Here is a 24370-nt window from a genome sequence, read left to right as displayed (position 1 = left end):
TGTGAACTTCAACTGTTTTGAGCATTTTGTACTGACAAGCAAAAATATGCTGGACAAGAGCTCAACTTCCAGCAGATCTGTGTTAAGAAGTGGAGTTGCCTACAGCTGCAGGCTTTGCCACATGCTGGCAGCAGGTGATGTATTCAGCACTCAGGTCAGCCCAACTCAGCATGCAGGGCAGTGAAAGCTTAATTAGATTGCACTAGAAATAACACATCACATATGTAACTTCTTATACAAGGCTTTTTTTTTTTTTATACACTTTTACAAACACATTTAACACTTACAGATAGAATCTTGGAATGTAATATAGGATTTGTAAACATTTCCAGTCTACCAGCTGTTGTAATAGTTCTTTAATTCCTGCATTTGGATAAAGTGCTTCATACATAAGGCTATTTGAGCAAAGCAAAGATACAGGATATTCCAGGCAGGCAAATTTCACACCCTCTGAACAAGACTGTTCCTTCTTGTCTCCCTCCAGCAGTTCTGAATAATTTATACCACTCAAAAATGCTCTTCTTCATATGCTCAGTAAGCCACAGCTAAAAGTTAGAGGATAAGAGTTAACATCCTACACTCTTACCTTTCCTTTTGTTTTGCACACTGACTTATTTACAGGGTTTCTGATACTCACCTCTGCTTCCAACACAGCTACCCAGTAAGGGTTTGTGGTTGTTCTAATGGAGAGAATAGCTTGAGGCAAGTAGAGGAAAGAAAATAAGCACAAGGGGATAGGCAGCTTGTAACAGAATGTAAAACCTTACTGCATGGTAGGAATGGGAGTCTGGCAGCTGACACCTGCTTTGTAATCTTGATTTATTTCCTGGTGGAAATGGTAAATTGCATGGTCAGTGCAAATTACTCTCTCTTTCTGCAGGAGTTCAGGTAGGAAAAAAGCAAATGCCATTCTCTGTTCTGCAGCCAATTCAATCCTTCTATGAAGATGCTTTCACCAGCACTGAATTTAGCCCTAACCATTTGGAAGAGGAGTGACTATTTATTGCTCCTGCTGCAGTTTTGGAGTGATGGGTTTGAAATAAATTCTGTACCCAGCTGGTGATCCTTGTCTTTTAGGAAACATCACAAACTGAGGATTGTGAATTAGCTTTTTACAAATTCCAGGAATTACACCCTTGCATGATCAAAGAAGAGTAAAAGCACTGGAATGCAGCAAGGCACTGTTTAAAACACACTACCATCAGCAACTTTACAGAACATGGAAGGAGGGGGAAAGAAGCGAGAGATGCATCAAAGATCAAGGTTGTACTGTAAATCCAATAGGGTGGAAAGCCTTTCAACATCAGGAAACTCTTCCATGTTGGTCAGCAAGGCTGTATGTTACCACTTCAACAGCTTGAAGCAGAGGTAAACTTAGGAGTGAGGAAAACATGCAGCCCTTTTGAAAGGAAGACACTTTTCAGGTGAAGTTTCAGGCTCTCAGCTGTTTGGTACCTGGCACCTCCTCAACAGATCAGATGGAGACACTGACACAAAGCTTGGAGGCCTCTTCTGTCTTTACTATTTTGAACACATGGAAGCCACCATGAGGTCAAGACATGCACAGAAAGCTTCCATTCAAGAAGGCACATTAACTCTTTGGCGCTAAGTCTTAGAGAAGCATCAGTTCATGGATAGGCAGTACACACTCTTCAGCTAGTCTTCTGGTTTGCTTAGTGTTTATTGCAATCTATTTAGCTACCGCTAATGGAACGAGTAACTTCATGAAGTATTTTTCTCACTATTGCTAGATGCTAGGCTCTTTGCTGGAGAAAGGAATAGCATGGAGGTAACTAGCTCTGTTTCCCCTACGTTGTGATCAGGGTAGACAGAGAACTGAAGCCAATGTGACCAATCCCTACTGCATTCCTCTAGAGCAAGGAAGCTGTACTTGATGCTGCTCTCTGTAAATCTGACAGATCCCTAAACTAAAATGGGACATATACAGCGAGGAGCTCCCTCACACGTTGAAGTAAATACAATACTGCTGTTTGCACACTGACCAGTCTCCCCCAAGTAAGGTTTGCAAACTAAAGCTTGTATGAAATAGTACATGTATGTGTTTAGAAATGACACAGAAGCTTAACAGTCCAGTATGAAATAAACTCTGAAAGTGCTATTAGCTGTATCAGCTGTGAGAATAGGCCTTTGTTCTCAAAATACTAGGTGAACAGAGTGAAAAAACAAACAAACAAAAAAAACCACTTGTTGTCCTCAAAGAACAAATGGTTGACAATGGAGGAATAGATGCTTTCTCCAATCAGCACAATTCCAGTTTTAATACATCATAAGGTCTACCTATATGTATGTTGTTATAGTCTCTACATTTGGACTATTGTATTCTTGCTTTAAGAGAGAACAGGAAAGAGGAGTTAATTAGTCCAAAGTCTAACTTTTTTTTTTTAAACGTAAAGTCTGAAATTGTAACTTACTTCTAAATGTGAAAAGTGCAAGGCTTTTCATACTTTGCAAGTGTTCCTACAGAACATATCCCCAGTTGTCTACACCAGCCAGTCAACATATGTAGAAGATCCATCCCCCAAAACATGCAGTGTTTTCTTAATTCAGCTATTCAACATATCAGGCAAAAAAGACTTAATAAGGGAGGATGGATACTAAGACTAAATAAGCAACTGTCCATAACCAGCTAGTATATTCTAAAGATGCTAGGAGTGAAGTGTTTAAAATATGGTAAAATGCTAGTAGCACTTTAACCACAAGTTTTCTTCCTAATCAATACAAGGCCTAGCAGGGGAAAAAAAAAAAAAAAAAAGTTTTGTGCCATTCTTGGGATGCCTTATTTGTTACTGTATTGCAGAAACATTTCCCTCCCCATCCAGTTTGCTCTGGCCTGTGAACAGAATCTCTTCTACATCACTTTGGAAATCTTCAGGAGAGAGAATCAAATCTGTCACAGGCATTTGCAGTTAATCTGTCTTGCTGGACAAGGCCAAGATGCAGGAGGAAAGACTCAGAAAAGAGTTAACATTTGAATTGCTATAAAAAGCTCTTAGTAATGTATTCTGAACAAGACTGTTAAACGAGACACCCCGCACTCCTTAAGAAATTCACCCACACACTAAGTGCATTTTACCATATTTTGAGATTTTTTCTTTATATAGTGTGTGTTTAGGTATACACGCGTGCACGCACACACACACATATATATATATGGAATGGTTATGCTGGGCTCATGAACCTTGGGAAATAACTTATTATCTTGCTCCTAGCTGAAGAAACTAATCCAAAATTTCTACCTGGATTAGAAAGCTTTTCATGTTGTACTGAATTTTCTAAATTAAAAAAAAAAAAAAAAAAAGAAACTTTTGTGATTGGAGGATTTAAATATATATCCTGCTAATGGGGAAGTTCCCCAGTGGGAAAATACTGTAACGGTTCCAGTTTGATAGCAAGCACTCATCCTTGTTAATGTGCTTCCTTTTTACCCGCTCAAAACAAATGCTAAGAAGCCAAGTCTCAAATTCCCCTTTAGCAGCTCATTTGGCCCCAGAGGAGTTAGGTTCAGGGGAGCCCTGTTCACGTAGAGTTTTGCTGCATATGTTTGCAGTTTCTTCACTTATCAGTTTCTCTAGAGGATACGCACAATTTCTCCTAAGATAACAGATATGTGCATTCTCCTCCCACTACCCTGTACCTCATGAGGGAAGGTCACCAGAGATACAAAGTGAGACATGGAGAAAGTTTAGTCCCTTTATCACAATCAGAAATCGTTTTGAAAATCCCATTACCAAGGACAATGCTATTCTTAGCGAGAGAAAGAACTACCTCTTCAGTTGTCTTCTCTCCTTCACAAAAACACTCCAACACTATCCAGAGCCGGAAAAGAGAACGACAGTAACATCATGATAAATACTGGTTTTTTTGCTAACGAATTTTATCAGTATTGTGTCCTAGCCTGCTGGTGTAACAGGATATCTCATCTTTACCAGAGGAAACACCGGCCTTTGGGTTAGCAGCTCTTCAATAGTCCTAAACAACTACTCAACATAGGGACATCAGAACCTCCACAAGAAAATAAACAAGCTAACCTGTAGCTGTACTGATTGTATAATATGAGTTGTGTACAATTAAGGAGTGTTTCCATCAATTAGTTTCTCATTTATGCCAAGCAAACTTCTCTGAGCTCCTGAACCCAGCCATCTTTGGCCCCAAACTGAAAAATATAAACAAGTCCCTAGGCTGCCCTGCAACCGTGAACTGAATCACATTGACATGTAGTCTGCTTAGGCTCACTGGGAAATTGCTGCCTCACAGCAGCACTGACTCCAACCCAGCAGGCTTAGTGAATCCAACCAGTACGTCATGTATTTTGCTCTAAGGTCTAGCAGTAAGAAATCCTGACACCTCCTAATGGGACTGGGAATAGCCTTCAGCTTGCCTTATGCACATATACCTCTAACATAGGTTCTCCCAAACTTAAAAGGCAATCCATCTCTTTTCCGCAAGCAAGGGATTCAGATATCCTGTTCATCTCAGCACCCCAGATGTTTGTCAGCATATGTGCAGATAAATATTATTGGAGGACTGTTCATAGATGCAGATGCAGAGGCATCAGCAACAAGACTGCAGCACTCACTACACCGGTCACATCCTGACACTATGAAGAGTGTCTGCAGGACAACGAACTCAGACCTGCCCTAAAGCACCTCAAAACTAAGATACTGTCTTTATATCTGTATATTCTGCCCTATATCCAGTCTGTCTAATTCAGAGAGCAGCTCAAAGCAGCAGTATAAAAAAAATAGCTGTTTGGAGGATTCATTCTAACATCTGGAGGTAGAGATCCCACCCCTCCCTTGACTGCACTTCTTGCTCCATCTTAGATGCTCAGAGCATTAATTGGAGAAGAAGTTTCCCTCTGGAGGTGACAATGGTGGAGTTGGCATATTGCTAGATCCCACGAAGAGGCAGCTCAACTTCGGCTTCAGTTCATTCCAAACTTTACTCATCTGAGTGGGAGGGCAAGAGAGAAAACAAACAGTACAACATTATGGGTCATTATCTCACCACACTATATTATAGCAGCAGTTTCAGGGTACTCAAAAGCACAACACAGATTCACTGAAGTACTTTGGGGAGGTCCAGTGAATCCAGATTGTGCCTTTTAGACTGGTGCTATAATGCAGCGCTCAGCGTTTTACTGAGCATGCACGGAAGGGAGATTTCCTATATCTTGGACAATTTCCTTCAATGATGGGAAGGAAGGGAATTGCAGGAGGAGAGACTTTTCCAATATAACATATGCAAGAAAGCTTGTACATGGGGAAGGATGAAGACCACATTTAGAAATGAACAAAGGGAGCTCTTGGACTCAGCGAGAAAGAAAGGAAGCTCCTCCTTGTCATATAATTTCTGTCCAACACAACCAAAAGCAGATCCATCTAGCAAACACATCATTCATTACAGAATAACTAGTTTTTATTGTTTGGGTCTACTTCAGCCATCTTTATCACAAAAGCCATCCACAGATGTGAGAAGAAAAACACAACAATTTGCTCTAAGAAGATGCACAGCCTTTTTAAGGGCTAAAGGCCAGCCATGATCCTCACACCCAGCTGGAAAGGCCTCTGATGACTTCTTAAAAGGTTATGAAAGACCCCAGCTGGAGAGACTATCAGAGGAAGAAGACCCACAGGAAAAAAAAACCAGAATCAGTTCAAATTTTCATTCATATTTTGGGAAGAACATAGACCAGGAGAACTCACCTCTTTGTGACCCTGGATCTGGGAGTTGACAAAGGCCCCCAAGATGTGAGACGTGAGAGGCAGATAGATGTGGATGAGCTGTGTCTCCTGATGCAGGCAATACAAAGAAAAGTAATTCCGCAGCTCCATGGTTAGGATGGCATTTTCTTGCTGAATGAAGAGAAACTCAGTAAGATATATTGTCAGGAATAAGGTGCCAAGGAGGTTAATTTGCAGCAAGAGAAAACAGCATTCCTCGCTATACTAGCGATGCAAACACATACCAAGAACCTAAATGGCAATTCCTGGACCCATTTCATATGACAGCTACTACACTTTCCAACACACGGATTATTACTTTCTGTACCTCCTGCAAATGACATGTTGCCAAAGAGCCAGAAACAAGTGTTGAAGAAAACAAATGCATTGTCCTTGTAGCACAGCAGGTAGCTCAAATTACCCAAAGTACAGGTTACCCCTTCCGTCTAAGGGCTTTCTGCAAACGTGACCGAGCTACGTAGCGGTATCATTATAGCAGTCCGCTACCATTTGTTCTCACAGGTTTCTGCCCTACCTCCACAATCCGAGACTCCAACTGCTCCACAGATTCTGGTTCCTTGTTCTGCACAGTGGCGCTCATCATCTGCTTTTTCATCATGCTGTACTTATGCAATGCTCGCTGGTGCTTGTGCAATACCCCCTTTTCATGTCTTTCACACAGGTCCTTTACAGCAAAAGGAAAACAACAGATACTTCATGGAAGCAGGGCAGGGAGCTAAGACAGTAAGCAAGCAAATCGAGCGTATCAGGAACACAGATGATTTCAATGGTCATGCTTTATGTAATTTCTATGCTGCAAACTTTTTGTTTCTGTGTTTTCAAAAGGGTCAAAAAATATTGGCACCTAACAATTTAAGAAACAAAACTGCTTAGACCTAGACCACTGAGCTTATGAGGCAATCTGGAACATCACTTATGCCAACATTTTGGATCTTTATCAAACCACTTAATATTGAAAAGGGCACAAAAGATAAGTGCTGCCAATTAACAGTGATAATAGCTTGCCAGTGTCCTTCTATTTCTGTCCAGGCCTGGGAACATCAGGAGAGGCTGCCAAGTATCATTTAACTAGGTGCTTCTAAAAACACACCTTTGAACAGAAGACTAATATCAACAAAAGCTTTTTCATTTGTAATTGAACTCAGATCTCCATGTACAAAACAGTAGCTATCCAGTTCAGTGCCTCGACTCAGAAGCAGCCATATCTGGAAAAAGATTAGCTGATCCATATAATTCAAGCACACGTATTTTCAATTTCCTTGCAGGGTTTGCTGTTTGGCAAGATCTCATCATAAGATGAGATCGGATCAGTAAGGCTACAGAGCTAGCTGTGGCCAACAGCCACTCCCCTCCCTCTGCCAGATGCCCAGTTTGCCTCTGAACTGTCCTTCCAGACAGTTTTCCATTCAGCTGGTGTTACACCCTCTAAAGAGCACAAGCTTGCTCTAAACAACTTTCTCATTGGCAGAACAACAGCAGAACTCACTTTATAGGACTGGAGTAAATCCAGGAAAAGGTTCAGCTTCTCCACCACATCATTCTCTTCCTGTTTACCCTAGAAAACAAGGAAAAAGTACATTTTATGTAAGCCTGGCAAGAACCGACATCAGAGTTCTTCCCATCCTTACACCACGCAGACTCTCCACGGTATTCTCCAGGGCACATCAACGCTTACACAACTGCATCAGGAAGCTTTCAGATGACACTGGAGAGTTTAGTCTTTAGTACGCAGAACAAAGACCTGACTGGAGCAGGAACAGCTTTTCCAATCGACTGATCGTTATAACAAGAGGAGTTTCACTAGTCCTGTGTGTCAGTCCTTTCAGCTCTCTGCCTGGAATTTCTTGCTCTTGCAGACTCCCCCAATCTTTCATCTTCCCTTCTTACAAGACAACTAATCCATTAAATCTATAAATACCTGCATGTTCCCTGTAATAGTTCATGCATCAGAGAGCAGAGATGAGACAACATGCTAAATTTCACCACTTTTTTTTTTTATTTCTTCACTAAACATTATCTTTTCTTCCTGTATCGAGAGAGCTCTCTGGAACACAAACTCTGGGGAAAAAAATGTGGTCTGACTGATCTATAAAGGCATGCTGAGTGTTTTAACACAATGCGATGAGAAGTGAAAACTACTACTTTTCCTTCCCAGATTGTCATGTTCTCACATTATTCTAACAGTCATTATCACACTGTACAGTTACACAGGAATATGACACTTCTCTCTGAATGACTCTCATGTAATGTTTAAGTGCACGAATGTCAAAACTTGATTCAGAAATAAGTTCTTCTGGATTCTCTGCAGCAGAGAGAATAATAGGAGAGAATGCAGGACTCAGCTCAGTATAGCAGTACAACTTAACTTGTCCAACAGCCTTTCGAAAGGAAAAGAAAAGAAAGCTTTTCTCTCCTTTCCACTGCCCATTATACCTTTTCTCCCCATTTAAAACACAGTCCAGTTTTTTTTCCACCCGTCATTCGAGCCTACACAAGCAGGCTGGTGGTTGAAGATGCGAGTTTGGACTAGAGCCTCCCTGCAAAGACGGGACAGTAACTCTTTAGTGCCTATGCCCACAGAGCTCATGATTCACAATGAAACATAAGGCAGCAATGCACCTCCTCCATTTAAAAAAAAAAAAAAAAAAAAAAAAAAAAAAAAGCAAGGAACTCACCTGCTGCACAGCCTTATCTGCCAGGAGTGCAAATTCAACAGACAGACCCTTCAAGGCTTGTTTCAGAGTCCCCCATGTGCTATTGTTCAAAGCAGCCCAGGATGGAAGCGGTGTAGTGTCTGAGCCCAGGGCACTGGGAGAAGAGAGAAGCAGTAGTTCAATCTAAGGGACAAATTCCACTATGCAGATACAGCTACCTGCAGAGAGCAGTTCAGAGCTTCAAATCTGTCTAAACAGCTCATCCTGCAGAGCTACTACTGAACGATCACAAACGCAGTGCTGCACATATCCTGGGGAAGAGACAATATAATCAGTATCAGCATGTCATGTATTGCTATTTTCTTTCCTCTTGCTCTGTGGAATGTAACCTTAGAGGAAAGCATGAGTTTTCTTCTTTTAAGGTAGCAAAAACTTCATTATGAGCTACATATTCACAGGTAAACCTCACCACAGTTTTGAGTTCTGAAGCAACAGTAGAAGCGATCCCACTAGCAAATCCTCTTTCTCCCAACCTACCTTAGCTCCTTTCCAAATATGAGAAGATCTGAGGCATTATCGATGGCTCGAGAAGCTATCCTCTCTGCACGGTCCCGAAGCTTATAAAAGCTATTATAAATGTTTCTGATGAGCTCCCTGCTGGCAGCAAACTGGGCCTGTATGTCAGCTGGAAGGAAGTCCTGAGGAAGCGCAAAAGGGATTACTAGTGGACACATCAGAGACATATTCACGTATAGTAACTGTAGGCAGACTATATAGTCAGCAGAGAGACAGAGATTTCCCCAGCAGGAATTTAGGCTGTGGAAGCTGGTCTTTTGCCCAAACTGGCACTCTCATGGAGAGCCACAATCCCTTCACTCTACAAGGGCCCTGAAGAGATTAGCTTTGCAACTTAGGTGTCCAAGTCAGATGTCATATGAATACATTTGATTTTCAGGGACTGAAAGAGGCTTAAAGTCAGGGTACAGACAGAACTGGCAAAATCTACAATTCTGCTGTGGAAAATTGGGCTTGTGAGGTTTCAGATTTATAAGTTCTGACCTGAAGCTACTAGCAACTGCCAGCGTGGCAAAGTTAAGCATCCACTGAAAAGTTCAGCTAAGCTCTTTTTGACCTGTGCATCACTGGTAAGAGCCTGATTAAGCTCTGATTGCAAAACCTTCTGCTAGCAATGCAGGAACCTGAACATCAACTCACTCTACAATTGCTCAAACACAGTGAACGTATGTTTAAAAATTGCCATAGCACTAATCACTGGGATAAACAGATGTATGGAGAACTTCTGACTAAGAAAGAAAGAATAATAGCTAGATCTTGCTTTGCACTTTTAACACTACAATCTCAAAGCACTCTGCAATGGAGAAGTGTGGGAACTGACGCATGAGAAGCAAAGCTACCTGCCCACTCATTTTTTCTAATGAGATACCTATGATCCACACTCAAAGATCATGAAAAGACATTGTACATAAATTCTGAAATCACATACAATTTTTAACCCTTCAGTAGTCACCCTCTCACCTCCTGCACGGCAAAATTCTGCCAATATGCATGGGAGAAGTGATTAAAAGTTGGGTGAATAGGAGTGAGTAGTTAGGTTATTTTTAAGTCCTCTATAACAGTCCAAACTACTCTCACACAGGGAGAAGACAGACAGAGTGACAGCACAAACATGCGGGGAAAATAACAATCTAGACATTAGCTTTTAAATTGTGTGGTAGGCACATTTGTTTGTTATGCAAGTAACACATTCTGAGCAAGATGCATTATTTAATCTTTATAATATTCATGAACCAACATTTAGCTAGAAGTAGCTAGACCTTAGGAGTATTTCTGTTTTCTATAAAATTAGAAGTTTAGATGGCTTTCAAACTTTGGAGACAACTTTCTCCTACCTAAGGTTTCTGTCTGTTACCCAACAAACACCATAGCTGATCCACTTGGAGAAGAGAGACATTTAAACCAGAATAATACATTGTGAGAAATACAGATACCTTGGCTTGGGTAGCTAGTCTGCAAGTCATGAATTCATCTCCCACTCCTTGGACCAACTCTCTTAGCTTATTCTGCACATCCTGGAGAAGCAACAGGATCAAATGAGCATTGAAGAACCAAGTAAAACACAGGCAGTTTACACAGGTCACAGATAAATTGCAAAAATAAGGCACAACTTAGCACATACAGCTTTATCAAGTTAGGTTTAATCCAAGCAGAAGCATAATACGTATTCCCCTAAGAACAGGTATCGTTTTCAGAATATTATGCTCTTGGTATTGAATAAAATTATATTCTACTTTCCAGCTGCAGAAATACCTATGGAGAGAAAACGCTCTTCATCACGCCGAGCAACAACATGTGGGTCAAAAGCAATTATGAACTCTGTGCACAGGGAAACAGTTACAGGACGATATGCAAACTCAGACTATTGCTAACAAGTACTCACTGAGCCACTGAAGGACAGAAAGAGCTTCAAGAGCACATCTTCTGAGAAAGGGGGATGCCGTGCCACCAGGTTTATAAAACGCTTCAGAGCCCTCCTTCTAGATTCTATGAATTCTCGGTCAGCTATAGGAAGGAACATTGAATTTGAATTAATGCATCACACATTACAGATGCTCAGAAAGGGTGAAGAAAAAAAAAAAAAAAGGCACACAGTCCAATAATTCCCTTGCACTTATATACCACGCTGAAGTACTGCAATAAACCCAAAGAATGGCTGTCTGTGGTTTGTGAGCTCCCCAAAACAGATCTTTTAGATTGACCACCTGAACAACTTTTCCTTCAAGGGGATCTCTACATCTTATTGCAATCCAGGAAACACATCCACACATGTTTACTTCCACAGGACAGGTTAGGTAGGCAGAATAAATAATGAAGTTTAAGGCCTGGAGCCTCTATTTACAAACTGTGGGTGTACAAAGATTTTTCTTCCTCCAAGTCTATTCCATAGGTGGTCCACAGAGGGGATCTTACTCTGCTTGAGTGTCCTGGATGCTCTTGCACTGCAGACCATGCAGCCACTTGCAACCGCTTTGCCAATTTCAAAGTGAATCATCCCACAGATGATTACCTGTTGTTTGCTCGTTATTCTAGAGAACTAATTTCAGAGTGTTTTAGCTTCAACTGTCCCTCCTCCACACTTTTAAGCATTTGGGGGTTTGGGCGAGAAGAAAGGGGTTTTTTATTGTTTGTTCAAGATCAATGCCCATTGTTTTCACGTAAGCCTTCAGAACGTACTTTGAAAGACCCGTGTGGCACTCTGTAGTATATTAACCCAAAGTCTCCCTACTTGTCCAGCTAGAAAAAGTTCAGTTTGTTTTCCTTCCCGAAATAGGAAGAGTTTCAGTTGGGTGGCACTGCAGTTAAGTCAGCACTTCAAAGATCCGGGAGTTTTTTCAGGAAAGATACAAAATCATCAAAAGTAAATTTGAAGCAAAAGAGAGCAGAAAAGATTGAAAGTAAAGACATAAGCGGACAAAGGGATACCTAAAACTCATCCGTGAAAGAGTCTCAGTTTTTTGCCTCACTGTTAAGTTAGAGTTTGATTGCTGCGTGCAGTCTCTATAATGATTTTTAGTATAGCATTACTCATCAAATGATTTTCAGTGACTAGGGTCACCGATCTTCATTGTGCTTTGTTCACACTTCAGCCTACATACAGATTTTTGAAGTCATCTACTCATTTCCTACATTATCTGCCTCAGTATGCTGCTATGCTCCAAAACGAGCAGAGAAACTATCAATCTTTCTTCATCTGACAGATAAATGAAAGTAGACCATTAGAGCTGAGCATATAACTTAGTAGAAGAATATGCCAAATACACAGAGAGTGTAGCTTTGCCCATCAGGCTCTGGGACGAAAGAAGGAAGAGTCACACATCTATATGGATCCATTAAATTCTGTGCCCTGCAATTCCACTTATTAGTGCCATCAACATACTCAGAAACAAGAACTACCTATTCCACTTCTTTTTTCCTGTTTGCAGTTTCTATTTAACATGACTTCCTCTGCTTTTCTATATGCAGAGTCACTGGACTAAAGGCAGTCATCACTCTCTCCCTTAACATAGCTTTGAAACTGTTCAGGACTGTATACTTATCATAGTGTGGGAACATATCCTGCCAGATTGTTTTAAACATCTGATATCTATCAGTAAGAAATGCATGTGAATGCATAGAATATCAACACACTGGTAACAGAAAGAAATAACAATGACTGACAAATAATATGTATTGGTAGCTTCTCCTTGAAGGATCCTCTCCCCGCTAAGATTAATCAGAGAAGGTCACTTTGCTTTCAGGTGTTGCATGAAGTTGTCAGTCTGGGTTTCTAGCTGAGAGCACTGAATCAGGCAAAATTCAGCAGACTGGTTCTTGCAACCGCAAAAACAAAACAAAACTTGGCATTTTGCATTCCATCATAAGAAAATATGACCACTGAAGCTTTTCGACAGTATTATTTTGCTTTGCTCCGGTTCACTATAAACTCTGCTCTGTTCACTGTTTCCCAGTTCCTCCTTACTGTAGCGATACATGGACTCCTTGACTGAAATCAATTATTTATTTTAAACATGTTAATCTTAGCAACATGGGCAGCAGGCAAGACAGTGAAAAGCTTGTTTTTCAGCAGATAAAGCAGAAAAGACAACAAGATTTTATACAGTTATGTAACATTTTAAATGATAAAAATAAAGTTTAAAAACAGTGCCAATATTTCAGATTAATGAAAAATGTATCTAAAGTAGCTTTGATATGCTTCCAGTCTTGAGATATTTCACTGGTTTCTATTCTAACAGCTACAATGTAGTTGAATGAATTGACACACTGATTCCAATCTCAGCTTCTAATTTCTGGTTAGACTAAGCAGACGGACAAGCTCCTTTTTAGAATAGGAAGCAAAAAAAGCAATAGCTACCATAAGGCAGTTGGTTTGTCTGCCAGAAAGACACCTTTTTATACATAAACTGGGAAACTAATTACTACCGCCTGCATCATAAGGCTTCTGTGCAAGATAACATTATAATATATAGTGACCTGATGTAGTGGTTCGCTTAACATCGCTGTGCTGGCCAGTCCCTTTTAGGTTTGCTTAACATCGTGACTCTGTACTCTCCCCTCTCCCCCCAGTCATTCCTTCTGGAGTTTTAAGCCTTTTAATAGGGAATTTTCATCTTCACTGTTCTGCTATAGAAGAGTAATGGGATTTCCACAAATTTTTAATAATCTGAGCACTTTGAAGAGCAGCATACTACAGCTGTTTGACAGAGCTGTTTGACTCAAAGCATGATAAACTGTAACCATTGTAATCTATTTCCTTAAAAATACAGCTGCAACTCTAGCATGCTCTTTTGCCGAGTTACTCCTTAAATCTTGTCAGAAAGGTCATTGGATACTGAACTTCTGCTTGGAAAAAGAACACCGAAATTTTGGATTAACTTTTTACCTATAGAGGACTTCTGGCACTGCAATAATTCACACCTCCAAATTCCATGCTACAATCTCAGTTTTCTGAGCAAAACAGAAGCAAAGATTTTGTATTCTTTTAAATGCATATTTTCAACAGTTTCATCGTGATCAGGCTTACACCACAACCCCTCCAGTCAAAACAAAAACCCAGATTTACCTCCCAGCATCCTCTTTGGTGGGAGTGCTGGTACCATACGATATGGAAACTTCTGAAGCAGCATCTCGTGGAACACCACAAAATCATTATATCGCCTGTACACTGAGCATTTGAATCGCTGCAGTAGAACAAAGGAAAAAATAATCAATATTCAGACTAGACAGTCAGCAGCATTTCCATAATCACATCCGGAGACTTCAGAAGTGATATATTTCTTATTTTTAGAGGCCATTAGCCTTGGTGGGGGGGGGGCAGAAGAGGACTCCAAAAACAGCCACCTTTCAGTTATTGATACAGATGACATAACTACCTGATGGTGTTCTTCTAACTACAGTCCTTTGACAATACTCAATTCTCTTAAATACTCTTAAAAATGGTACTTACTCCTAAAGTGCTCTAGAGAGCTCCTTTCTTGAAATACTTCAAATCCCTGCTCCAGTTCTTAGGAACTTTCTCTAAACCCATTTTACACCCAGAGGTGGCAAAACAAACTTAGATCATGTTAAGCACTAGCCAAAATGACTGATCTTTTAAATGAACCTCATGAAAGAAAAAAGGGGCCTGCTATTGAAGTTAAAGCTATAAGCAAAGTTTCAAAGTTCCTTTAAAAACTTGGTCCTTAATTTTCCATTTCTTAGATCAAGCTGTAGAACACACCAAAGAAACTGGTTACTCGCTCCAAAAGGAGTTTGGTAGCACCTACAACAGACACTTGAGAGGTGAAAAATCATTAAAAAAAAAACCCATTACTACACCTTCCACTATTGGAGCAGCTGATCAGAAAGACTACGCATCATTATATTCACTCTTACTACGTCTGCATTGCACATCATCCACCACTTCTTGTGGCACTATGCATTTGCAAAAATAACACAACGGGGCATATAACTGGAGCACAATGGATACAGCCCTTAGGGCTTCCCTCTATCTGCTCTGAAATCTGATGTTGATTTGTTTTGCAGGTAGTAAGCCAAGCTACGCTTCTTTTTGTGGAAGTATCATTATACAGATAGAACTGCAAGAAAGATCACAGCAACTGAAAGGAGTGGGTGATGGGCTCCCAAATACAAGACCTAGAGAGCCCATCAGGGTCACTGAAACCAGTGTGCTGAAATCAGAGGCAAGTATAAATGTTGTGTCCAAAAGAGCCCACAGAAGCATTCACTCTGGCAACCCTTTCCCCTTCACAAGTCTTTGACAAACTTATGACCTTCAACATAAAACAAGTAAAGCCCCAAGTGCCACTACAGGAGAGTGATCCAAATGTCACTTACTTGACTACATACAGCATATGTTCTGACTATGTACAGCAGTGACTGAACAACCGATGATTTGGTGGCCTGAGAGATATAAATTGCTCTTGGTCTACTTTGAAAAGGACAGACTTCCTTCTCATACAGAAGGTACCAGAGAACTATTTCACTGGCTTTTCCATAAATAGGAAAAGATGCATCATCTTCTGTCTCCTCTTATACCAGAAATAGAACCTACAGATTTGTATTAGGGCAAGTAAACTGGAAATGGCCTAGACCGTTGAGAAGGATTTGCTGTACCTATGTCATTTACAAAGGATTTTTGGTTTAGCACTGCCAATCTGATTTCTTCACAAGCTCTAACTAGACTGAAATATCCAGTAGCCTACACCTACCTGTTACGAAAACATTAACTTTTCAATGTTGCATACCTGCTTTCATACAAAGCTCTGGTTTCAAGAGAGTCTGGTGGGCTAGCACTCTTAATACTACCCACTCACTCTGCAAAACTAGCAGACCATCCATCAGCCCTTAGTCAGGAGATGTTCTATCCTGCAAAGGCACAGGTCAAGAAAGCATAATGATACTACATTTAAAGCAAACCAATACAACTGGCCTACTCAAAACCAGCATCACCCAACACATCTATCAAATTTTACAAGACTTTGACTGCAGGACGAGCAACTGTGTGGATGTTCCCAAGAGGACACGTTCTCACCAACCAACGCTTGTTCACATTACCTTGCTGGAAACCTCATACTCCACATGTTTCAGAAAAAGGCCCTTCTTCTCAGGTATAAGCTCCACCTGCACACTATCCTTGCTCAATAGCTCTTGTAGGGTGTGGGAAAGCAGCAGTGGATTTCCCTGGGGCGCCTGCATTAGGAACTGTTCCGGTTCCCTCGGCTCATTTACTGGAGGCTTTGCCAAATCTAGAAGACAAAAGGGGGAAAAAAACGTCCAGAAGATCTTGAGAAGTGAAAAAGTAGCCTTAAAATATTCTGTTCCCTCGCTCGGTGCTCCCACAGCACTGCAAAACCACCAGTACACCACTTAACCCCCTCCTCCCGCCGGAGGCTACGCTACTTCCCACACGTTTAAGACTTTGGTACCTCCCTCTTCACAACACCCAGGAGCACCACCAATTACACCGAGTCAGAAAGTTATCTCTACCGAGCAAAAGAAAAATCACAGGCCAAATTTGTTCTGTGAATCAGCGAAGAGGCCTGCATTTCCTGTCTGTCCAGCTCCCACCACAGCAGGATCTGCCAAAACGAATGAAAGCCTAGCTCAGCACTTTTGGATCCTGCCTAGAACAACTCATGGAAGGAAAGAAAATGCGTTATTTTAACTGCACTGCAGAAATGTAATATATTAATTTCACATGTTCTTACAAAGGAAGGAGACACATCATTTGACATAATTTTATTAAACCCTATACGAGTGTGCTAGAGTGCACAAGAATTATAGTAACTTACTATGTCAATATGTTTAAGAGCAGGGAAAAAAGGTTCCTAACAAGGGCAACCAATCAGACAAATCCTCAATCACAGCAAGCTCTGGCAATATCTTCCAAATACACCTATTCTACTGCTTGTAGCTAAAAAACAAACAGCTTTTTACAGTGAATTCAACCACAGCTGGACAGCTTTGGAGACAGCGTTCTTAACTAATTCTCAGCAAGATGCAAAAATGAAAAAAGACAGCTCTAAGCATACTGCCCTGGAAGGCAAACCTATCCTAAAGAAAGGGCAAAGATGATTCAGCAAGCTGTCCTACCGACCAACTAATTACAGCCCACTATTTGAACTCAATTTTACTCCATACATACCATGCAAAAGTTAACTATGCTTACATTGTTTTGCAAAGTAATCCCCTTCCTACCCATTTCACACCTAAGACAAGACAGAGACAGGGTGAAAAACACGGATATAACCCAGGAATCTATTTAAGATACCTGGGTTCTGCTCTCCAGTCTGTGACTATTGGGTTGCTTCCCCTCTTGTACACTTCTCTTTAATACGGATACTGTGGTCAACCTCTCCTACAAAGCAGCTTGAATCCACTGATGAAAAATTACCTAGAAAAGCTAGGTATTATTAATTACCCCCTCCTTTTAAGTGTGCAGAAGTTACACTGCTTCTTAAACACATCCAAAGTTTTGAGATCAGAAAGAGACAGCAACATTATAGAATAAAGAACCACTACAGAACCAAGAACCATCCCTGTAAGCTTGGACACATAGCTCCAAAAGCTGGTAACTGCTTAAGAAATTCACTCAGGGAAAATAAGGATTCATATCATTAACTCAAAAGCCCTGTCCTCCTGAGAGGAATTTCCCACCTGTTCCTTCACGTGCTCTAGGCCATGATAAACTAGGGAAAACAGTTAATCTCTGATTCAGCAGATACACATCTTCAGGATAGACACTTCATTCCCTGTTCCATAAAATGGCTTAGGTAAACCAAACTAAATCCAGGACAAATGGCCTTATCTCGCATGTCTCATCAGGCTTCAAATTCCTGCTAATGTGACTCAGAGAAGCAAGTCTTAACACCTCCACTTTAACAGGACAGCGTATCACCTACCAGCTCCACCTATGGAGCAGCTTCTATAAAGTTCCAGTCACTTGCCAGAAATCTGTAGTAAGACAACGCAAGCTAACTCAATGCTGACGTGGGATACTGCCGGATAAAGCGCTAACACCTCTCTGTATCCACTTTTCAGGTAGATTCCAAAAGATTTCTGCTGAAATGGGAAAGAACGGAGGAAAGAAAATTTGGAATACAGATAGTAAGGCAAAAGATTTTTCTAATGTTGTAAAATCCTCCCCCACCTGACCTTTGATGGGGCAGCAGGGTACAATAAACATCTATTATCAAGGGAAGTGTCATAAATACACACAGGAAAGCACTACGAAAAGCACGAGACGGCCTCGCTCTCCAACGCCGAGGTTCTCTGGGTGCACACACTTGTAACTCTTGGTTTTAATTGCTCAAGACACATCGGTGAAATGCAACACGACGCAGGAGATTTAGTTATTTCTATCATTCATACACGCGCACTCTTAGACGCAGCGAACAGAATACCAGCCCGCTGCGTTGCTGAACCGCTAGCCCTCATTTCAGAGGAAGTCACAGGAAAGTATTCTCCCATACAGGAGCCGGCCAAAACGCAACCCACCTGTTTCCTGAGAGCGCGGCGTCAGTCTGCACTAACACAACGCTCCTCCCGCCTATCAAGTCACTCTTCCCCGCTTTGCATCTTCCTGCTGACCAACAGACAAAACGGGAATCTCGCAGCACAAACTGTTCCCTAAACTGGGGCTCAGCATTACCTGATAAGCTACTAAAGCTGCCTGTGGGAAAAGACAAGTCTAAGGTAAAAGATTCATAGGATGGACCGTGACTCCTTTGGCATTTCACCTGCAAGTCTTGGAACCTGCAGCCTGATCCAGACTGTCAGCCAAATTAACGTTGAGAAGGACTCTCAGATTCATCAGTGATCTGAACCCGCATTACCCCATAAAACAATTACAGAGTGAAACCCCATAGAGAGATCTAGTCAAAACACAGTGCTCCTTTGACAATTCGGCCATGTTCCTCCTTTCACTTATAATGCTTTGCCAATTTTCATCAAGTTATTCTCTAAAATTGCCTTCTAGAATTCATCTTCAGGAAATACCTTCTCTTTATCAGCAGTTCCCACATTTGGATCTTGCCAAAATACTCTGCAACTTCTTCAGATCCCAACCTTGCTTAAATACATGAAATATCATACAAATTAAAAGACCGTAAGTTTGAATAATTATTGTTTAATCAATAAATAAATGCAGGGTGTTGCATATCAACAAGACAGCCAGGCAAGGTGAACTTGCACTTGCATCCTCAGACAGAGGTCTGAGAACACAGCAAGGTGACCGCTTTAAAAACCACCACCACGGCATCAGCCTTAACCCTGCAGAACAACATACACCGGAGGCAGTCATCGGCCTGTTTCTCATTCTACTGACAAAAGAGTCAATTCAGGAACACCCTCAGGAGTCCTGGCCAGGACTGATGCATAATGGCGTGAACTCATTGGTATGAGCTCCTGTGTTCAACCAGGGAAAGGATTCATATGCATTGTAACAAGACACTTGACACTTCCCATCACGCACTCTCTGCTTGAGAACAGCTAACTTGGAAAACATTCCCTTTGGCTTCAGCAAATCATCATCTAGTAAAGGCTTATATACGTATGACAGTAAACAAATGAAGAAGTGGGGTATGGAATGATCCACTGGGACATAGGGAAGCAGTGACAACGGACAAAAAGAAATCAGCTTCTTTGTGCAAGCTATCCTTTTACTACAGCAGAATTTCTCAATCTGTTGTCCATAAAATATCAGGAAGTAGCCCAATATGACTGAAAACAAGTTGTTGTTAAAAATATATATATTATATATATGCCTACATACGTAAATAAGCAGACAATAAGAAGACAAGAAATAGAAGAAGTATTCAAAGCATAGCATAATTTGTATTGGTTGTAAAAGAAAATAACTATGGAAACACTCCATTACATATGTTATTTTCTTCTGTAGTAAGTCACATAGCCTTTGGACGGAAAGGAGTTAAGAAACTTACCTAGAGGGCAACCGAAACGGAAAGCTATGCCGCGCTGTGCCACACTCATTTCACCCTTTTGTCAGGGCCCACAGCTCAACACACCCATTCAGGCACGCAGACAGCAATCTGCCCTCCACCGAGTTATCAACTCCCTGAATCAAAATATCTACAGTCACGCATTTATGAAAGCCACAGCGAAATTTCAAGTCTCTGATTAGTTACACGCAAGTTTTACAGGCAAGCAGGCGCCCTTCGGAGAGAAGGGCGATGCCGGGGCTGGAGGCACAGATAGTAAATCACAATACACATCTCCCTTGCCTACGTGAGTCTGTCAGCCAAGTTTGGACAGCTTATCTCCATTTTACAGACGGCTGCCACTAACAACTCTTTATTGTACTAGAGGTAAGCAGCTAAATTTACTAGAAACTCTTCTGTAGAAGGTGCTATAGAATCGCATGGTACATTAGTAGCAGATTTTCTACAGGGAGAAAAGAATCTGAAAGGAAGCGAAGCCTTTGGGAAGAACAGCTACGACTTCCTCATCGTTATCACAGGCCGTGGCTTTACGGAGGAGAGGTGATGCCAACTCACAGGGAAAGCAGAGAAGGAGGCGGACTGCACATCTCTGTACACGGACACCACAGATTTCCCTGCAGCAAGAACGAAGGCTCTGCTACAAACTCCTGGAACGGGAACACTGAAACAGCCACGTAAATACCATTCATCAGCATTTTCCTTTTCTTTCCATCTTCTCATGAAAAGCCTCAGGAATTATGGATTAAATCAACTTCCAGTAGATTCCCTCCTCACTTTTTTTTTTATTATTATTCTTGCATAATTTGAAATCCCCTAAAAATCAAGAATCAAAAACAGCAGTCCTACAAAACGCTTTTCTTCCTGTTAAGGGCTTCACCTATTTTCTGAGACAACTGTCTGCAACTTGTGTGTTTTAATGAGGACTTTAAAACTATATAATTCTTACCGATAAAGAAACAATGCAAAGGAATTAGTCTATTTTCTTGGACAACGCTCACTGATACACAGATCTGCGTTCAACGTGGAAAGGAGGTCCCTACTTCTGACGAGGCACAAGGCAAGTAACCATATTTAGCTTCACCCTGGTTGAGAGATGGAGTGATAGCATCTGTCCTTCTCCCCCACCCTCAACAATTAATTTGCAAGTATAAGCTATCCAAAGCAAGACAAGACAAAATACACATACTATCATAAAATTAGCAATTAGAATACAGGCTCTAAAATTTTGTTTTTCTCCTTTAAAACCCCAGCTTTCTCAGCGCAGACGTCAAATATGCATTCTGGTTTGGTTGGTTTGGGGGCTTTTTTTTCCCCTTGTTTTTGAGGGGTTGGGGGTGGTTCTGGTTTTTGTTTTGTTTTGGGGTTTTTTTTTTTCAGATTGCTGCCCAGCACTTGGTCTTTTCAAGATGAAGCAGAGAGCTAGTGGCACAACTCACAAATATTCAGATGGAGTTATCTAAGCTTTATTTAATAATAATAAAAAAACAAACATTTCTGCATTCCCCTACAGCTGTAGATCTCAAACTACTTCTCGAAATATCATGTTCGCATACTACAGCAGGAAAAAAAAAAGTTACCTCCTTCCAAAGTCACACAGAGAGCCGTACTTTTGTGCCCTGTTCTTTTAACTAGGATGTTAGTTCTTCAAGTAATTAAGCAATTTCCCAGGTCCAGGGATACAAGGAGCACACTCCATCTGCAAGCAAGCCAAATAGCCCTAGTCGCAAGCTGTAGCAAACACAATAAAGTGAGATAGAGCTACAACCTGAAGAAATAGCAGGATTAGAGGAGAAAAGCCCATTGAGTTTCCCAAGACTACAGAGACAAAGTCTCATCCCGGCCAGGGCAGCTTTCAGTGGAATATTGCTAAATCCTTCACAGCCAGCTCTAACAAAAAGGTTGGAAATGTTAAAATTCAGACCAGAGGCAGTACCCAGCCCCCTTCAGAAAAAGGTAACCTGACTACTGACAACATGTGCAACTGGTTTCCAGGAAATTTCCTCACCTGAAGGTAGTTTCCAGGAAGCAACGAGCCGCATAGCTATAATTTGTACAAACTCACACATTGGTCTTTTCACTAGAGCTTTCTAGCTTAACTGCATTACAAAACTGCCAAGTTTCCACAATCATCCTTCCTTATTCAGGCCAAGAAAACCCCCTCAGAGGAAAATATCTGGGGTTTTTGTGTTGCTTCTCTTCCTCCTTGCACACTTCTCATCCTCCTAATTACGCTGGGGGGAAAAAACTGACCTATTAAAGTATTAAACATAGTCCTCCGCTCCACCCGCTAGAGCCTCCCGATGGTCTTTCCACTTGTTTTATAGCTAGAACGATCTCATTCACATCACACTCTGTTGCAAAGCAATCATCGTAGCCATTCTGCGTACAAACCCCCACTTAGAACCAAAAACTTCTAAAGGGAAAAGGAAAAAAAAAAAAAAAAACTTTTTGTACCAGTTCCACATGTCTGTAACTGATACATTTCTCTCCACCCCGCTGCGCTAACCCATCAAAAACCAAAAGATTCTGGGGGAAGGAAGAGCGCTTGTGTTCAGACTCTGCTGTCCACAGCTGGTACCTCCTCCGTAGCAAACCTTCCCACCGGCTGCACACACGGTTAAAGATTTACCACCCTCCTCCCTCCCCGGCCAGCACAGCTGGACTAGCCCACGTTCACTGCAACACTGACCCAAATAAGAGCGAAAAAAAAAAGTCAATACAAGCAACTTTGCAAAACTGACTTTAATCTGGTATACATTACCTTTTTCTTTTTTTTTGGTTTTGATTGTGTTAAGCTACTTTTAATTCTACAAATGCAAGAAGTCAGAATTTCGCATGTCCTGCACAGATGGGCATCGACAGCCCCTGTCACGAGTCTCATCACTACGCAGGAAATTGAGATCCTCCTAGAATAGTCACGGACAAACTGCTGACCTCCAAAAAGCAAAGTTAAATTTGAGTGTGAAACCCCTAAGATCACTGAACCCATATCATGATGCTAGAAATAAAAGCATCCCTGCTTCCACAGCATTTTTTTTTTCCTTTTGCCAAGGCCATTAGATCCCTTCTCTCAGCATTTACGTTGTTCGTCAAAGAAAGCCAAACTTTCTGAACAAGGCTGAGCAGATCAGTTGGAGAAGCACCATCGCCGCTACAGAAGTTAACCAGATCAGCAGCACTGTTCAAAGACAACTCAGATGCATCACTACAAAGCTCCCGAAACAGACAGTAAATCCACAGCCGACACACCTGAACAAGCTCTCTTTGATACAGCAGGGCATTTTTCCCACAAAGGCTGCTGTTCAATATCCCAATATCTTACCTCAGTCCCAGACGGAAATACATATTCCAGAATAATTTATCTACAAGCATTATCCGCATCAGGAGCATCACAGGCCTAGCAAAACAACACTCACGCTAGTACCAAAAATAATCCAACCAAGTCACTTTTCCACGCACCAAGCCTACCCCCCTGTAACCTCTAACAGCTTCTCTCTCCAAACGCAGAATAAAAAACATACTATGCACAGAGCAATAATTACCTGTACAACACTATTTCAGAGAGCTTTAAGAGAACAGTATCACTGTTTGCCTCTAAAAAGTTTCCTCAGATTAAACATTACGAGTCTAGAAAGGGTTTTTTTAATTATTATTTTCTTTTATTATTTCAAGCAGACGCTGCCTCCTCTCCCTATTCTGCCACGAGCGCTGGCGGCTGCGAGCTCCCCCCGCGCCGCAGCCCGGGCGGGCAGCGCCGCTGCTTCCCCCGCGCCGGGGCTGCTCCGGCTGCGACAGCGCCCGGCAACCCGCTTCGTGGGCTCTTCCCCCAAATGCTCAGCGTGTCGCCGAATCCACTTTACCGGGGGGGCAGGAGACCGAATCGCCCTCCAGCACCCACGAAGGCGCTCGGCCGCACGGCCCCGGCCAGGGGAGGCTCTGCTCCGGGAGACCGGCCCGCTCCCGCCTTAAAGCGCGGCGAAAGGCCCCACGCGAGAACCGCCCCCGCCCCGCGGCCCCCCGCCCCGCGCCGCCCGGAGACGCCCCGGCCCCAGGGGGCTCGCGGCACCGCCGCGCTCGGGGCAGGGGCCGCCCGGGGCGGGGGGGGGGGGGGGGGAAAGGGGCGGGCGGCGCCTTCCCCCCTCAGGCCGCGGCGCGCGGAGCAGCCCCGGCCGCCGCCTCCGCCCCTACCTGTGCCGGCGCCCCCGGCGCCCGCGGGCGGCTCGCCGTCCATCGCGGCGGCAGTCATGTGAGGCCGCGGCCGCGGCCGCCCTCCCCTTCCTCCGCAGCGCCCGCCTGCCCGCGCGGGAGGGGCGGCGGCGAGAGGCCGCCTCCCGCCGCCCGCCCCAGCCGAGCCCAGCCGAGCCGAGGCGGGGAGCGCAGGGGGCCGGGGCCCCTCCCGCGGGTCGCCTCAGCG

The 24370-nt window shown here is 42.4% G+C and overlaps 1 protein-coding gene across 1 annotated transcript; it reads right to left on the bottom strand.

Annotated features, from left to right (window-relative positions):
• Positions 1-225: 225 nt before the first annotated feature.
• Positions 226-24370, bottom strand: SNX8 (sorting nexin 8). The gene is made up of 11 exons (XM_064520177.1): positions 24145-24370; positions 16052-16242; positions 14058-14175; positions 10878-10999; positions 10429-10509; positions 8957-9117; positions 8441-8573; positions 7252-7320; positions 6280-6429; positions 5727-5876; positions 226-4970 (listed from the first exon to the last, which is right to left on the bottom strand). Exons 1-11 carry the CDS (start codon positions 24200-24202, stop codon positions 4857-4859), a joined length of 1347 nt encoding a protein of 448 aa, XP_064376247.1. The 5' UTR covers positions 24203-24370; the 3' UTR covers positions 226-4856.

This window comes from Dromaius novaehollandiae, chromosome 14 (genome assembly GCF_036370855.1).
Source record: "Dromaius novaehollandiae isolate bDroNov1 chromosome 14, bDroNov1.hap1, whole genome shotgun sequence".
Classification (NCBI taxonomy): Eukaryota; Metazoa; Chordata; class Aves; order Casuariiformes; family Dromaiidae; genus Dromaius; species Dromaius novaehollandiae.
The sequence above is the reverse complement of the archived record's forward strand: the minus strand, read 5'-3'. Positions and strand labels throughout refer to the sequence as shown.

What these genes read in the sequence shown, in the direction of transcription:
- SNX8 (XM_064520177.1), bottom strand. Translation starts at nt 24,202, where the DNA reads ATGACTGCCGCCGCGATGGACGGCGAGCCGCCCGCGGGCGCCGGGGGC. An exon ending in AGTATGAGGTTTCCAGCAAG is followed by an intron (nt 14,176 to 16,051) that starts GTAATGTGAACA and finishes GTTCTACTGCAG; the next exon opens with CGATTCAAATGCTCAGTGTA. An exon ending in ATATTTGGAAAGGAGCTAAG is followed by an intron (nt 8,574 to 8,956) that starts GTAGGTTGGGAG and finishes CTCTTCTCCCAG; the next exon opens with TGCCCTGGGCTCAGACACTA.